Here is a 19,660-nt window from a genome sequence, read left to right as displayed (position 1 = left end):
TAATTAATTTAATTAAAGATATGCACTTATTTAATTATATTAAGTATTTATAAAAAGTAAGTATATAAAAAGGCTTAGGTTATTATTAAGGGGTTAAAGGTTAATTATTTTATTAAAATATATAATTAATAAATAAAGGTTATTTTAATAATTATATATAATAAATTATTTTAATTATATTAATTAATAAAGCATAAATTATTGCTTTTATTATATAAATATTTTATTTATAATGCATTTTATAAACTTATATTTTTATTACTTATAATGCTTAAGTTAAATAAGGATTAAATTAAATTCTTAAATTAATAATATTATTATTTAATTTTTAGCTTATAATATACCTTAATTTAATTTAACTTAAGCTTAATTATACTTAATTTTTATAATTAAATAAAGATTAATTAATTATAAAGAAAGAATAGGTAAAATAAGTTATAAAAGTTAATAAATAAGGTATTTAAATAAAAGAAAGTAATTAAGTATAAGGGATTATTAAGAGATTATTTAATATTAATTAAGTTAATAAATAAAAATATATATAAAATTAATATATAAGTATTAAATTATAAAATTTAATTAAGGATGCTTATTAAATATAAGTTAATAATTTAAGTACTTATAAAATAGTAATAACCCTTATTATTTAAACCTTTAATATATAAGCATTATTATAAAAATTTTAGCTATAAAGTTTATCCTTAAAAGGAAAGTAATTTTAAATATAAGCTATATTATATTATTTCTTAAAGTAATTTATAATTAATTAATAAAAGAAAGATTTAAATTTTATTAATTTTATATACTTTTATTAAATAAAAGTAAAAATTAAGTTATTTTAATAATTTTTTTTTTTTATAGCTTTATTTATAATTAATTTAACTTATTAACTTTTATTAACTTTTATTTAAATATTTTTCTTAATAATAAGCAATATATTAAGCCTTAATATACTTTTTCTTTTTATTTAAATAAATAACTATTTTTAATTAATATATTTTTATATCTTAATTATAATTTTATTAATATTTATAAATTATTTAAGAGTTTTATTTAATATATTCTTTATAAAGATATTTATTAAGTTATAATTATTAATAATTTATTAAATTTTAAAGATTTTATATTTTTTATATAATTATTAAAGTATTATTAAGTTAATTATAAGGCATTTTTCTTTAATTATATTAAGCTTAATTAAGTATTTATATAAAAAGTATAAATTTATATAAATTATAAAAAGAATAATATTAATATTAAAATAAGTAATAATTTAATATAAAATAATTATTAAAATAATATTTATATTAAATTTATAAACTATATTATAAATCTTAAAAGTTAAAATGCTTTTAATAACTCTTTTATACTTAATAAAGAATTAATAAATAATATTGTTATAAATATTTAATTTTATAAAGTTATTATTTTAAATTTTATTAATAAAAATAATAATAAAGCTTATTTAAAAGTTAAAATCTTAATTATTAATAAATAAATTATTAATAAAAATTAGTAATTTAATTATAATTAAGTTAAATAATATATATTATATATTATATTTAAAATAATTAACTTATTATTAAAGCTTTTTATTAAGCTAAATATAATTTTTTTTACTTAAATTAATAATATAAGTAATTATAAATAAGTTAAATATAGCTTTTAATTAATAAATAAAAGCTAAATAAATATTATAAGCTTATTATTTAATATATTATTATCTTTAATTAAGAAAGGTAGTTTAAATAAGGGTAATTTTTATATTTTAACCTTTTTAATATATATTAATAATATTATCCTTTATAATAATAATTTTTATATTATTAAAATTAAGTATTATTTTAAGAATAAGTATTATTTTTAGCTTATATTAAATATTTACTTTTTTAATTTTTTCTTTTTTTATTATTAAAAATATTAAAGTAATAATAAAGAAAATATTATTTATTTATATAGCTATAATATTAAAGTTATTTATATTATTATTTAAAATAAAGAAATATAAATTATAAATAAAAATAATTATACTTAGTTTTTTATAATAATATTTATAATATATTATTTATTAATATATATTAAACTTAATAATATTATATAAAGATTTAATAATATATATAATAATATTAAAAAAATACTTATTATAAATTTTTAATAATAACTTTATAAGTATTATATATTTAAGCTTTAACTTTAATTATAAATAAGCTTAAATAATATTTTAAAACTTAATATATATTTCTTATTAAAAAAAAATAATATTAAAATAATTAAAAGTTATTAATTTAATTATTAAATAATAAAGAATTAAATAAGAATTTCTTTTTTATTATAATTATTATAATTAATTATTATAAAGTATAACTTTTTATAAAGCTTTTTAATTTTACCTTTAATTTTATATATTATTTAAAACTTAAAAAGTTATATATTATTATATATTTCTTTATTATAAAATATAAACTTAAAAATATTATATTTAATTAAATTTAATATTTCTTTATAATTAAATTTCTTAAATAAGTTTTTAAATATAATAATTATATTATTTTATTAAAGCTTTAATATAAGTTTATAATTATCTTTTTTATATTAAGTAATAAATATTTAATTAAAAAATGCTTAAATAATAAATATTTATATTAAAAATGTTTTAATAAAAATCTTTAATTTATTCTTTATTTTTAAAGATTATTCTTATTATTTTAATTTTAAAGAATTTAAATATATATTTAAAGAATTTAATTTAAAGTATATAATATATTATAAATTATTATTTAATTATAAAGTTTAAATTATAATATTTTTTATTTTATTATAATAATATAATTATATTATTATAAATTAAAAAATTATTAAGTTATTTAAAAAATTTAAAATAAAGTTATAATTATTAATAATAAAAAGTTTATATAAATTTTATTATTTATTTTTTTCCTATTATATTTTTATATTATTTTATAATAATAAATTAAAAGTTTTTATAATATTAAGTTTATTATAAGTATTAAAAATTATATTTATTTATTATTTAATATTTATTTTTTTTAAAAACTTTATAATTATTTTAATAGCTTTAATTTATTTTTATATTAAAAAAGTTAAAATTAAGTTTTTTATAAAATATAAATAAGCTTTAAAAATAAATAATATAAATATAATATTTTAAGAATTATAAATATTATTAATAATTTTTATTATTATTTAAAAAATAGCTTTTTTTATATAAATAATAATTAACTTAATATATAAAATATTAAATATTTATTAAAAAAAAGTATAATAATATTTAATTTTATTAATAAATTAATAAGCTTTTATTAAGATTTATTTATAAATAATTTTTATTATTTATATTATTTTTTAAAACTTAATAAATATAAAGTTTATATTAATATTATAAAAAATTTAATTAAAAGGGTTAAAATAAATATTAATTTAATATTTATAAAATATTTTTTATATATTTTTAATTAAAAGTAATTTAAAATATTAAGTTATTTAAAATATTATTATTAAATTAATAATATAAAAAATAAGCTTATTTTTAAAAAAATATATAATATTAATAATAATTTTATAATTAAAGTTATAATTATTTTTTAAAATAAACTTAAATTTTTATAAAATAAAATTATAAAATTAATAATAATAATAAAACTTTATAATAATTTTTAAAGTTTTTATTTTTATATTATATTTAATATTTTTTAATAAATAATTAAAATATTTAATTAATAAATATTTAAAATATTAATATAATTAATATAATTTCTTTTTTATAAAAAAATATAATAAAAATATATAAAAAGTATTATAAGTATTTTTATTTTTAAGTAATTAAAAATATTTTTTTAAAGCTATTTAATTATTATTAAATTAATTTATTTATTATATTTTATAAATAAATATATAATTTATTTATATTATTTATATAAAGTAAAAAAAAAGTATATTTTTTAATAATATAAAAAGTAATTAAATTAATTATAACTTTTATTATTATTATTTTTAAAAATAAAGCTTATAATTCCTTATTAAATTTAATAAATACTTTTTTTATTTATAAAATATTAAGTTAAATAAAAAAGTTTTTATATTAAAAAATAAAGTATTATTTATATTTTATTATAAAAAAAATTATAATATTTATATTAAGAATAATATTTTAAAATTAAATATAAATATATTTCTTAATTAAGATAAATTAAAAAGTAAAAATAAATATTATATTCTTTTTATTTTTATTAATATTATCTTTCTTAATAATTATATCTTTTAAAAAGAAATTATAAAGAAAGGCATTATTTATAATAATTTAATAATATATTATATTATCTTTATAATTATTCTTTTCTTTATTAAAAGTAATTTTTATATTAAGTTTTTTATATTTTATAAGAAATATAATATAATTAATATTAATAACTTTATAATTAATATACTTTATTTATATAAAATATTAATTTTAATATTATTAATATTTTAATAATAAATAATTTAAAAATTAATAATTAATTTTATTATAAATATAATACTTTTTATTTTTTAAAATATTTTATTAATTATTATAATAAAGGTTATATTAAAAATAAAAGTTATTATTATTAAAATTACTTTAATTAAAATTATTTTAATTAAAGTTATTATAATTAAAGCTTTTTTAATTATATTTATTATAACTTAATAGCTTATTATTTTAATATTAATAATTAATATAATATACTTTATTTTTTTTTTATTAATACTTTAATTATTTTTATTATAATATTAATTAATATTATATTAAAAATTAAATTTAAGAAAAGATTTTAATTTTAAAAATAATTTTTATATAAATACTTAAAATTAAAAATATATATTATAATTTTAATATATTTTATATAAAATATAAATAATTATTATTTATAAAAAGTTATTTCCTTAATAAAGTATATTAAATACTTATTAATATAATTATAATTTATTAAATATTATAATAAGAACTTTTTAAAAGTATTTATTAATATTTTTTAAGTTAATATATATTTTATTAAATATAATTAAAATTTAATTATAAAAGTATTATTAATAATTAATTTTTATATTAAAATAAGCTTTAAGCTTTAAATATATATTATAAATAAAAAACTTTATATTAATATAATAAATATAATAAATTTTAATATAATTTTTAAAAATTAAGGAAAATATTATATAAAATTATTTAAGTTTAATATTTATTATTTAATAAATATTAAGAAAGATTTTTATTTTATTATTTAATAAATTATATAATTTATTACCTTAATTTTTATTTTTATTTTATATTTTATTAAATTATATATTATTATTAATATTAAGAAAATTATTTATTATTTTTAAAGAAATAAATTTTAATATAAATTATATAATTATAAAGGTTTTAATATTATAATAAATAATAATATTAAATAAAGTTTTTATTAACTTTTTAAAGAAAATGCTTATAAATTATTTCTTAAATTATAAAGTTTTTAAGTATTTTAATAAATTTAATTTTTATTAAAATAATATCTTTTAATATTTTAAGAAAGCCTTTATATTTAATTAATTAAGGGTTTTTTTTTTATAAAATAATAATTATAATATTTATTATAAAAAAGTTAATTAAATAAAGTTTTACTTTAATTTTATAAATAATTAAAAATAAAGAAATTATAATTTTTAAGATTTTTTATTATTTTTAATAAAAAGAATTAATTATTTTAAGTTTTAAAAAAAAAAAATAAAAGCTATAAATAATAAAATTATATTAAAAGCTAAAGTTTTTTAAATTTCTTAAATAATAAATATTTTTTAAGTATTTATTATTTTTAACTTTTAAAATTAAAGTTATTAAGTATAAAATTTAAAAAGTTTATATATATTAATTACCTTATATAATTTCTTTTTTTATTATAAAAAATATTTATTATATATAAGTAATACTTTTAAGTTAATATATTATTTATTAATGCTTTTTTTAATATTAATTTCTTTTTAAAGGAATTTTTTAAAGTTTTAAATAATAATTAATTTTTTAAATATTATTATATTTTAAAAAGTAAAGTTTTTTATAAAATATTAAAATAAATTATTATTTATATTTTAATATTTTATTATTTTTTTTATAAACTTAAAAATAATAGCATTTATATAATTAATTATATTATTTATTTTTATTATTAATTTATTTTAATAATTAAAATTAACTTATTAATTTTAAAACCTTTTATTAAGGTTAAAAAGTAATTAAAACTTTTATATAAAAATATTATTAATATTTAAGGATATTTATTTAGCATTATTATTAAATTTAATTATCTTATTAAGTTATTAAAATTTTTAAGTAATTTATATATAAGGAAAAAAAAAAGGGTAATTAAAGGAATATAATAAGATTATTTTAAAGCATAAAAAGAAAGTATTAATTATATAATAAAAAAGTATTTATTAAAAAGTATTTATTAATTTAAGTAAATATAAGTTATTATTTATATTAAAGTAAAATAATTATAAGTACTTTTAGCATTAATTATATAATAAAATGCATTATATAATTAATAAATTTAAGGTATTATTAAGGATTTATTAATTAATAAGTTAAATTTTTATAATAAAAAGATTAAGGCATTATTAATTTTTTCTTATTAATTTTAATTATAATATAGCTATTAATACTTAATTAAATAAGATTTTATTATTAATAATTACTTATCTTTATAATATTAATATTAATTATTTAATATAAATATTATAATTTAATTATAATAATTTTTATTATTAATAATTACTACTTAATTAATAGTAATATAAATTTATTACTTACTTACCTTGCTATTTATAATTACTTATAAATAATTATTAATTAATATTAATTAAGTTAATATATATTAATTAATAATAAATTAATTATATTTAAATTAATTATATAAAAGGAAGGAGGGTTATAGTTATAAGCTGTAAAACCTTCCTTTGGCTATAAACTATCTAGGGGTAGTTATGTGCTATTGCATATAATCCTTGCTTATCGGTGCTTTAGTGCTAATTGCCCATAGTGCCTATCGCCCATAATGCCTATCGTGCCCAGTGCTGCTGTCCCCTTATAATATGTTTATAACCATAATTATTAATATATTATTATATTTATTTTACTTACTTTAATTATTAAATATTATATTATATTTACTTTTAAAGTATATATATAATAATAAAATTAATCTTTTTACTTAAGCCTTAATTAATTATATTATTAAGTTTAAGTTTTTTTATATTTAAGGTAGCTTATAATAAGATTTTTATAAAGGATAATATTAAATTTATATTTAAAGGAGCTAAAACTTTTCCTTAAAACCTTAATTTTATAATTTCTAAGCTTAATATTTACTTATAAACTTTAATATAATTCCTTTTTATTTTTTCTTAAAAATAAAAATCTTAAATATTATTAAATGCTTAATAAATTATTTAGTAATTAAGTTTTATTAAGAGCAAGATTTTTATTTATTAAAAAAGCTTCCTTATATTAATTATAAAGGCTATTAATTAAATAGCAAAAAGTATATAAATAATAATAAGTAAAATTATACTTTTAAAGAATTAAGTTTATATTTTTAAGAATATTAATATAATACTTATTAAATATTAAAGGGTTAAAAAAACTTAAGTATAGCTTAAAAAAACATTTATTATTAAAAAATCTTAAGTTTTTATTTAAGAGAAATAAAAGGAAAAGCAATTAATTAATAACATAAATAATAATGTTAAAGAATTAATCCGCGGTAAATTAATTAAAAGATAATATAATAATTATAGTTATAAACGTGTTATAAGGGGATAGCAGCACTGGGCATGATAGGTATTATGAGCACTATGGGCAATTAGCATTAAAGCACCGGCAGGTAAGGATTATATATAATAGCATATAACTACCCTTAAATAGTTTATAGTTAAAAGGAAGTTTTATAGCTTATAGCTATAACCTTCCTTTTTTTATATAGTTAATTTAAATATAATTAATTTACTATTAATTAATATATATTAATTTAATTAATATTAATTAATAATTATTTATAAGTAATTATAAATAATAAAATAAGTAAATAATAAATTTATATTATTATTAATTAAGTAGTAATTATTAATAATAAAAATTATTATAATTAAATTATAATATTTATATTAAATAATTAATATTAATATTATAAAGATAAGCAATTATTAATAATAAAATCTTACTTAATTAAGTATTAATAATTATATTATAATTAAAATTAATAGAAAAAAATTAATAATATCTTAATCTTTTTATTATAAAGATTTAATTTATTAATTAATAAATTCTTAATAATGCTTTAAATTTATTAATTATATAGCATATTTTATTATATAATTAATATTAAAAGTATTTATAATTACTTTACTTTAATATAAATAATAATTTATATTTATTTAAGTTAATAAATATTTTTTAATAAATATTTTTTTATTATATAATTAATACTTTTTTATGCTTTAAAATAATCTTATTATATTCCCTTAATTACCCTTTTTCTTTTTCTTTTATATATAAATTACTTAAATATTTTAATGGCTTAGCAAAATAATTAAATTTAATAATAATATTAAAAAAATACCCTTAAATATTAATAATATTTTTATATAAAACCTTTAATTACTTTTTAATCTTAATTATTAAAATAAATTAATAATAAAAGTAAATAATATAATTAATTAAATAAATATTATTATTTTTAAGTTTATAAAAGAAATAATAAAATATTAAAATATAAATAATAATTTACTTTAATACTTTATAAAAAACTTTATTTTTTAAAATATAATAATATTTAAAAAGTTAATTATTATTTAAAACTTTAAGAAATTCCTTTAAAAAAGAAAGATTAATATTAAAAAAAGCATTAATAAATAATATATTAACTTAAAAGTATTACTTATATATAATAAATATTTTTTATAATAAAAAAAGAAATTATATAAGGTAATTAATATATATAAACTTTTTAAATTTTATACTTAATAACTTTAATTTTAAAAGTTAAAAATAATAAATACTTAAAAAATATTTATTATTTAAGAAATTTAAAAAACTTTAGCTTTTAATATAATTTTATTATTTTTATAGCTTTTATTTTTTTTTTTTTAAAACTTAAAATAATTAATTCTTTTTATTAAAAATAATAAAAAATCTTAAAAATTATAATTTCTTTATTTTTAATTATTTATAAAATTAAAGTAAAACTTTATTTAATTAACTTTTTTATAATAAATATTATAATTATTATTTTATAAAAAAAAAAACCTTAATTAATTAAATATAAAGGCTTTCTTAAAATATATTAAAAGATATTATTTTAATAAAAATTAAATTTATTAAAATACTTAAAAACTTTATAATTTAAGAAATAATTTATAAGTATTTTCTTTAAAAAGTTAATAAAAACTTTATTTAATATTATTATTTATTATAATATTAAAACCTTTATAATTATATAATTTATATTAAAATTTATTTCTTTAAAAATAATAAATAATTTTCTTAATATTAATAATAATATATAATTTAATAAAATATAAAATAAAAATAAAAATTAAGGTAATAAATTATAAATTTATTAAATAATAAAATAAAAATCTTTCTTAATATTTATTAAATAATAAATATTAAACTTAAATAATTTTATATAATATTTTTCTTAATTTTTAAAAATATATTAAAATTTATTATATTTATTATATTAATATAAAGTTTTTTATTTATAATATATATTTAAAGCTTAAAGCTTACTTTAATATAAAGATTAATTATTAATAATACTTTTATAATTAAATTTTAATTATATTTAATAAAATATATATTAACTTAAAAAATATTAATAAATACTTTTAAAAAGTTCTTATTATAATATTTAATAAATTATAATTATATTAATAAGCATTTAATATACTTTATTAAGGAAATAACTTTTTATAAATAATAATTATTTATATTTTATATAAAATATATTAAAATATAATATATATTTTTTAATTTTAAGTATTTATATAAAATATTATTTTTAAAATTAAAATCTTTTTTTAAATTTAATTTTTAATATAATATTAATTAATATTATAATAAAAATAATTAAAGTATTAATAATAAAGAAAATAAAGTATATTATATTAATTATTAATATTAAAATAATAAGCTATTAAGTTATAATAAATATAATTAAAAAAGCTTTAATTATAATAACTTTAATTAAAGTAATTTTAATTAAAATAACTTTAATAATAATAACTTTTATTTTTAATATAATTTTTATTATAATAATTAATAAAATATATTAAAAAATAAAAAATATTATATTTATAATAAAATTAATTATTAATTTTTAAATTATTTATTAATAAAATATATTAATTATAAAGTTATTAATATTAATTATATTATATTTTTTATTAAATATAAAAAACTTAATATAAAAATTACTTTTAATAAAAAAAAATTAATTATAAAAATAATATAATATATTATTAAATTATTATAAATAATACCTTTTTTTATAATTTTTTTTAAAAGATATAATTATTAAAAAGAATAATATTAATAAAAATAAAAAAATATAATATTTATTTTTATTTTTTAATTTATTTTAATTAAAAAATATACTTATATTTAATTTTAAAATATTATCCTTAATATAAATATTATAATTTTCTTTATAATAAAATATAAATAATACCTTGCTTTTTAATATAAAAATTATTTTATTTAATTTAATATTTTATAAATAAAAAAAGTATTTATTAAATTTAATAAGAAATTATAAGCTTTATTTTTAAAAATAATAATAATAAAGGCTATAATTAATTTAATTACTTTTTATATTATTAAAAAATATATTCCTTTTTTACTTTATATAAGTAATATAAATAAATTATATATTTATTTATAAAATATAATAAATAAATTAATTTAATAATAATTAAATAACTTTAAAAAAAATATTTTTAATTACTTAAAAATAAGAATATTTATAATACTTTTTATATATCTTTATTATATATTTTATAAAAAAGAAATTATATTAATTATATTATTATTTTAAATATTTATTAATTAAATATTTTAATTATTTATTAAAAAATATTAAATATAATATAAAAATAAAAACTTTAAAGATTATTATAAAATTTTATTATTATTATTAACTTTATAATTTTACTTTATAAAAATTTAAGTTTATTTTAAAAAATAATTATAACTTTAATTATAAAATTATTATTAATATTATATATTTTTTTAAAAATAAGTTTATTTTTTATATTATTAATTTAATAATAATATTTTAAATAACTTAATTTTTTAAGTTATTTTTAATTAAAAATATATAAAAAGTATTTTATAAATATTAAATTAATATTTATTTTAATCCCTTTAATTAAATTCTTTATAATATTAATATAAACTTTATATTTATTAAGTTTTAAAAAATAATATAAATAATAAAAAAATTACTTATAAATAAATTTTAATAAAAGCTTATTAATTTATTAATAAGATTAAATATTATTATGCTTTTTTTTAATAAATATTTAATATTTTATATATTAAATAAATTATTATTTATATTAAAAAAATTATTTTTTAAATAATAATAAAGATTATTAATAATACTTATAATTTTTAAGATATTATATTTATATTACTTATTTTTAAAACTTATTTATATTTTATAAAAAATTTAGCTTTAACTTTTATAATATAAAAATAAATTAAAGTTATTAAAATAATTATAAAGTTTTTAAAAAAAATAAATATTAAATAATAAATAAATATAGTTTTTAATACTTATAATAAACTTAATATTATAAAAACTTTTAATTTATTATTATAAAGTAATATAAAAATATAATAAAAAAAAGATAAATAATAAGGCTTATATAAACTTTTTATTATTAATAATTATAACTTTATTTTAAATTTTTTAAATAACTTAATAATTTTTTAATTTATAATAATATAATTATATTATTATAATAAAATAAAAAATATTATAATTTAAACTTTATAATTAAATAATAATTTATAATATATTATATACTTTAAGCTAAATTCTTTAAATATATACTTAAATTCTTTAAAATTAAAATAATAAAAATAATTTTTAAAAATAAAAAATAAGCTAAAAACTTTTATTAAAACATTTTTAATATAAATATTTATTATTTAAGCATTTTTTAATTAAATATTTATTACTTAATATAAAAAAAATAATTATAAATTTATATTAAAGCTTTAATAAAATAATATAATTATTATATTTAAAAACTTATTTAAGAAATTTAATTATAAAAAAATATTAAACTTAATTAAATATAATATCTTTAAATTTATATTTTATAATAAAAAAATATATAATAATATATAACTTTTTAAATTTTAAATAATATATAAAATTAAAAGTAAAATTAAAAAGCTTTATAAAAAGTTATGCCTTATAATAATTAATTATAATAATTATAATAAAAAAGAAATTCTTATTTAATTCTTTATTATTTAATAATTAAGTTAATAACTTTTAATTATTTTAATATTATTTCTTTTTTAAAAAGAAATATATATTAAGCTTTAAAATATTATTTAAGTTTATTTATAATTAAAGTTAAAGCTTAAATATATAATATTTATAAAGTTATTATTAAAAATTTATAATAAATATTTTTTTAATATTATTATATATATTATTAAATCTTTATATAATATTATTAAATTTAATATATCTTAATAAATAATATATTATAAATATTATTATAAAAAATTAAGCATAATTATTTTTATTTATAATTTATATTTCTTTATTTTAAATAATAATATAAATAATTTTAATATTATAATTATATAAATAAATAATACTTTTTTTATTATTATTTTAATATTTTTAATAATAAAAAAAGAAAAGATTAAGAAAATAAATATTTAATATAAGCTAAAAATAATATTTATTTTTAAAATAGCACTTAACTTTAATAATATAAAAATTATTATTATAAAAAATAATATTATTAATATATATTAAAAAGGTTAAAATATAAAGATTACCCTTATTTAAATTACTTTTCTTAATTAAAAATAATAATATATTAAATAATAAACTTATAATGCTTACTTAACTTTTATTTATTAATTAAAAGCTATATTTAATTTATTTATAGCTATTTAAATTATTAATTTAAATAAAAAAAATTATATTAAGCTTAATAAAAAGCTTAAGTAATAAATTAATTATTTTAAATATAATATATAATATATATTACTTAACTTAATTATAGCTAAATTACTTATTTTTATTAATAATTCTTTTATTAATAATTAAAATCTTAGCTTTTAAATAAGCTTTATTATTACTTTTATTAATAAAACTTAAGGTAATAACTTTATAAAATTAAATATTTATAATAATATTATTTATTAATTTTTTATTAAATATAAAAAAGTTATTAAAAGCATTTTAGCTTTTAAAATTTATAATATAATTTATAAATTTAATATAAATATTATTTTAATAGCTACTTTATATTAAATTATTATTTATTTTAATATTAATATTATTCCTTTTATAATTTATATAAATTTATACTTTTTATATAAATGCTTAATTAAGCTTAATATAATTAAAGAAAAATGCTTTATAATTAACTTAATAATATTTTAATAATTATATAAAAAATATAAGATTTTTAAAATTTAATAAATTGTTAATAATTATAATTTAGTTAATATTTTTATAAAGAATATATTAAATAAAACTCTTAAGCAATTAATAATTATTAATAAGATTATAATTAAGATATAAGGATATATTAATTAAAAATAGTTATTTACTTAAGTAAGAAGAAAAAGTATATTAAGGCTTAATATATTGCTTATTATTAAGAAAAATATTTAAATAAAAGTTAATAAAAGTTAATAAGTTAAATTAATTATAAATAAAGCTATAAAGAAAAAATTATTAAAATAACTTAATTTTTACTTTTATTTAATAAAAGTATATAAAATTATTAAAATTTAAATCTTTCTTTTATTAATTAATTATAAATTACTTTAAGAAATAATATAATATAGCTTATATTTAAAATTACTTTCTTTTTAAGGATAAACTTTATAGCTAAAATTTTTATAATAATGCTTATATATTAAAGGTTTAAGTAATAAAGGTTATTATTATTTTATAAGTATTTAAGTTGCTAGCTTATATTTAATAAGCATTTTTAATTAAATTTTATAATTTAATATTTATATATTAATCTTATATATATTTTTATTTATTAACTTAATTAATATTAAATAATTTCTTAATAATTCTTTATATTTAACTTTCTTTTTTATTTAAATACCTTATTAATCCTTATAACTTATTTTATTTATTTTTCTTTTATAATTAATTAATCTTTATTTAATTATAAAGATTAAGTATAATTAAGCTTAAGCTAAATTAAATTAAGATATATTATAAGCTAAAAATTAAATAATAATATTATTAATTTAAAAGTTTAATTTAATCCTTATTTAACTTAAGCGTTATAAATAATAAAAATATAAATTTATAAAATGCATTATAAATAAAATATTTATATAATAAAAGTAATAATTTATACTTTATTAATTAATGCAATTAAGATAATTTATTATATATAATTATTAAAATAATTTTTATTTATTAATTATATATTTTAATAAAATAATTAATCTTTAACCCCTTAATAATAACTTAAGCCTTTTTTTATACTTATTTTTTATAAGTACTTAATATAATTAAATAAGCATATATTTTTAATTAATTTAATTAATTAATAAATTTAAATTTAGCGGCTTTAAGTTTAATTTAACTTTTTTTTCTTATATACTTTTTAAAAATATATATTAATTACTTAATTAAAGATTATTAATGTAATTATAAATATATTATAAAGGGATAGCAACATTAAGTATAATAAGCATTATAAGTATTATGGGTAATTAGCATTAAAGCATTGGTAGGCAAGGGTTATATGCGGCAATATATAACTACCCTTAAATAGTTTATAGCTAAAAGGAGGTTTTGCAGCTTATGGCCGCAACCCTCCTTCCTTTTATATAGCTAATTTAAATATAACCAGTTTGCTATTAACTAATGTATGTTAACCCAGCCAATAATAATTATAATAAAATTAAATATAATATAAAAACTTATAAAAAAAATAAAAAAAGAGTTTAATTAATTAAATTTTAATTATATTATAATAAATTTAATTTAATTAGCATTAATTAATATAAATATATATATATTTATAATTTATAATAAACTATAATTTAAAAGATAAAGTTAGCATTATTTAATATAAAATATAATTTTCTTATTAAAGTTAGCTTATTTAAATTAATATTATATTTATATTAACTCTTTTAAATTAATAAAATTAATTAAAAATAAGGAATTTAACATAATTAATATTAATTAATATTAATTTTTATTAAATTAATTATATTTAAATAAATATATTAAAGTTAATATAAATTAATAAATATTATAAAATTAAATTATTTATTAATATAAATTATTTAATAATAAATTATATTATATAAATCTTTAAATTTTTTAAATATTATATAAAACTTTTTAATTTTTATTTATAAAAAGTTATATTAATTTTAACTTTATTAAAAATATATTATTAATAAAAAATTAAAGTTTTATTAATAATATATAATATATATTAAAGTTAAATTAAATTTTTTATAAAGTTAAAATTATTTAAATAAAGTAATATATTTTATATATTTTTATATTTTTATTATAATTTTAATTATAATTAATATTATATTATAATAAATTTAATATGTTTTTTAAAAATATAAAAAGAAAAAATATAAATAAAAAAATATTAAAAATTTTATATATTAATTTTTAATATTTTAATATATTAATTATATTTTTATAAAAAATTTAATTTTAAATTTTAAATTTAAAATATATTTATTTTATATATAAAAAAAATATTTTTAAAATTATATTTCCTTTAATATATAATTAAAAAAAATTATAAAATTATATATAAATATTTTTTATATATATTATAAAATTAATTATATTATAACTTTAATTATAATATAATAAATTATATTAATTAAAATATTATAATTATTTTTTTATATAAATTATTTTTAAGCTTATAAATAATGTAAATTTATTTTTTTTATATTTATTTTAATAAATAACTTATAAAGATTATATATATTTTAAAGGCCTTAAATTATTTTGCTTGCTATTAATAATAAGGCTATGTTTATAATATAAAGACTATTAATCAGCCCTTAATTACAGTGGATATGAATCATCATTAGTGCTAGCATGACATGTAATTGGCACTTTGGCGGAGTGGTCAACGCGATAGCCGTAAGTTTCCCTCCAATTAATTGGGTTTCAGCAACTCCTAACAACGCAGCAGTGCTAAGCTATTTCCTTCGGGAGCCAGGGTTCGAATCCCTGAGGTGTCGCATGTCTTTTTGTTTTTTGTTAAAAATAATATCTCCTGTTGGTTGGGCTCCTTCGTGTGCACATGAGGCTACTGGTAAGGGTCGGTATGGTGTTGCATTTGAATATGGTGTAGAGGTAGGTTTCGCCCTAGCGGGCGAAGCCTGCACTTAAGTGCTATGGGCTGCCTGGGCTGCTAGTTGGCAATCAGCTAGCGACGGCCCGGTAGCGTTATCGATTGGCCAGTCTACCGCGGAACCTCCCAATCTGCGCAACGCACCCACGGCATTCCCACATCTCCCATGTTGCAATTGAATCTGTTGTCATGCAGTGAGGCTGGGTTAACCTGAAACCGCAGGCAGGCGGGCGGGCAGGTAGCGCACAGGCCACCTACAACTGGCAGCCCTTTAGCTGTTAAACCTCGGCAGTCACCGGAGGTGTGGGAGACAGCTGGGGTCTGAAAGACAATGTGTTGTACTGTGGTGGTAGGGATAAAATAGGGCATGCCAGCCAGGTTTTTATGGCGCAGACCCACCGGTGCTTTCTCGAGCAGAGTAGAATGGGTGGAAGCTATCTCTTTTAAGGGCACGCCCTTCAACGCCAGTCACAGGGGCCTTCACCCAATACCCATTCAATTGACCGTGTAGCACCCCACCTACACTGCCACAGGAGTCCTTTCCTCTGCCCTTTTTGTTTTCTTAGCCAGACCACGTCTTGTTCTGAATTCTACGAAATCGAGCAAGAATTGAGAGCTTCGCCTCTCGCATGCCCTTCTCGTGACACTCCGGATCCACGCATGGTGTCCCGAAATCAAGTCCTTGGAGAATAGAGTTATCCGCTGAATTTCACTCACAGTCACTAAACGACAGTTTTCACGGACGACGAAACCAGCTCCTTCAAGCAAGACAGCCCATGGCAACACTCATACCAAGCCTGCAACATGTCCTTCCGAGAAGCCGTTTGTCACGGTTGCGGCCGGGTAGGGACTACGAAACGCGACTGCGAGCAATGCAATAAGGATTCTGGCTGTAAATACTGCCACGGCAAGAACCATGAAATCAAGGACTGCCCAAGGATCGAACCGTGCCGATTGTGTAACACCAAGGGCCACAAACCAATCCACTGCCCTCAAGTTACCGGACGCCCTCGATCCTACGCCAGATCGCTGCCACGAAACCTACCTGCTCCTCAATCCTCGCACGCAGACTCGGCCAGTGCGTCAAGAGAGGCGACTATACAATCTCTTCCTCTAGGGACAGACTTCAGACAATTGGTTTCCGTGGCTATGGATCAAGAGCTCTATTCGCAAGATGACCAAGCACATATTCTCGGCGGAGCTCCGGACATGCTGACAATAGAGGAAACGCTAGACCTACCCATGAAAGACGAAGTTCCTTCTGTCAGTGATCCATCGCAGTTGGATCTCCCCGTGAAGAAGACACGGAACAGGGGACCCAATATCATACCGGTGGAACAGAAAGACCTGAATGGCAGCAACATCAGAATCAGTCCCCATGGAGAAGTTCAAATCAGGTACTATCCCTCTGAGAGCCCCGCCAAAGTTGAAAAGCTCACTTGGAAGAGTGGACCGTCATTGATTCCTGACGGGCCGGGGGATACTCGAACGATCCATTTCACCGCGGAAGGAATTGATATTCGGAATGCTGCGGGTGAAACAATTTATTTGCAGACACGGCGGCCCTCCAATTCAAAGGCCACATTTCCGAGATCAACCTTCAGGACATACACAATCGGCGAGAAGCTGTTCGCGCTCTGGGAACAGGTGACAAGGCAGCGCCAAAGCCTAAACACGCAGAGCACCTCAAAATAAGAGGGTGCGTGTGCCGCAGATTAACTTGTCAAGGTCGGCTACTTCTAACTCTTAAACTCTCAGCCAAGGCTAGTGGGCATATGCCTGTGGCGTTTGGGCCTTACATGGGGTCACTGTAGATTCCACAAGCCCTCTCGTCGATATGAGAAATTACCCAAGTGTGGCGGACTTAGGGGCAGGGACGTCAAGCGCGGTCCATGCAACAAACCTACTCTGCACTGCCACACTTGCGTACATAGAGTACTAAGAAAGCTGAGGAATAGGTGTATTGCATGGAGATTCAAATATTTGAGATAGGTAATCGCAATGTCCAGGACAGACCTCACGATCCCGTCTGGGGACATTGAGGCACCATTTGCCTCAGACATAGACGGTGATGTTCTTGAAGACCAAGAATTTGCCCCTGCTCTAAATTTTGATAATGTAGAGTTCTTAGAAGATCCTGAGTAATTGAACTTCTCAGTATGATGTACAATAGATTCGCCTTAATGACAGAACATTTTAATCTTAAGATAGTTCTCATATTTACTATAAAATAGCATAATGTAATAGTGAAGAATTGCTAATATTCACCTAGCTATTAAAGAGAAAAGGATAATAAAGCTGCAAACAGCCTTAAAGGCTTAAGCAGGGAGGGTAGTTTAGTTAAGCTATAAAATAAGCTACTAAAATAAATATACATAGTAAGTTCTATAGGTACTTAAATCCATGTCTAAAGTCTATAGTCTGTTATCATACAAACAAAAAGGGAAAACAAATCGTGCGACTGAAGAAAAAATTAGTTTGAGTATAAAAAGAATCCGACACCTCAGGGATTCGAACCCTGGCTCCCGAAGGAAATAGCTTAGCACTGTGTTTTTTGGTTAGTAACAGAAAGAGCAGTGCTTATTCGATGAGAAACTTACGGCTATCGCGTTAACCACTCCGCCAAAGTGCCTTTTTTAGATTTGTGCCCATTATACTGGTTTATAAACCTTTTGTCTGCAGTTTCACAGCAATCGTGAATCCCTACTCCCGAGGTACTTCGATCCAATTAAACTTCACATACAAAACCAAGTCCCAATAAGTAATCGTATTCCAAGAGGTTCATTTTGAGATTGAGCTTTGTTGAACCAACCCAGCTTGTGCCACGTCCCTGGAGTTTGGCCTGGTCCAGGATCCAGGCCGCCGGCAGCCTTAGCCGGTCGCCTGGATGCCTGAAGGCCAGCTGCGCAGCTTCGGTGGATGCAAACGGGGTAAGTTTAACCGAGACCTTCCGAACTCGGTAGAGTTCAGTCTAGACTCAACCCCTCCTCACTTTAGCACAGTC

The 19,660-nt window shown here is 14.6% G+C and overlaps 1 protein-coding gene and 2 non-coding genes across 3 annotated transcripts; 2 read left to right on the top strand and 1 right to left on the bottom strand.

The window, feature by feature from the left end:
- The first annotated feature begins 16,410 nt into the window (after positions 1-16,410).
- Positions 16,411-16,543, top strand: INS49_015231. The gene has a single exon. It is a non-coding gene; the product is annotated as a tRNA-Leu (tRNA).
- Positions 16,544-17,805: 1,262 nt separating this feature from the next.
- INS49_015230 (uncharacterized protein) lies at positions 17,806-18,351 on the top strand (the record flags this gene model as incomplete). The annotated part of the gene is made up of 1 exon (XM_043175915.1): positions 17,806-18,351. One exon carries the CDS (start codon positions 17,806-17,808, stop codon positions 18,349-18,351), a length of 546 nt encoding a protein of 181 aa, XP_043019370.1.
- Positions 18,352-19,152: 801 nt separating this feature from the next.
- INS49_015229 lies at positions 19,153-19,288 on the bottom strand. The gene has a single exon. It is a non-coding gene; the product is annotated as a tRNA-Leu (tRNA).
- Between the last annotated feature and the right edge of the window lie 372 nt (positions 19,289-19,660).

Source organism: Diaporthe citri, assembly GCF_014595645.1.
Source record: "Diaporthe citri strain NFHF-8-4 chromosome Unknown scaffold_9, whole genome shotgun sequence".
NCBI classification, from domain to species: Eukaryota; Fungi; Ascomycota; class Sordariomycetes; order Diaporthales; family Diaporthaceae; genus Diaporthe; species Diaporthe citri.
Note: the sequence above shows the minus strand (reverse complement) of the source record. Positions and strands in the feature narration are given on the sequence as shown.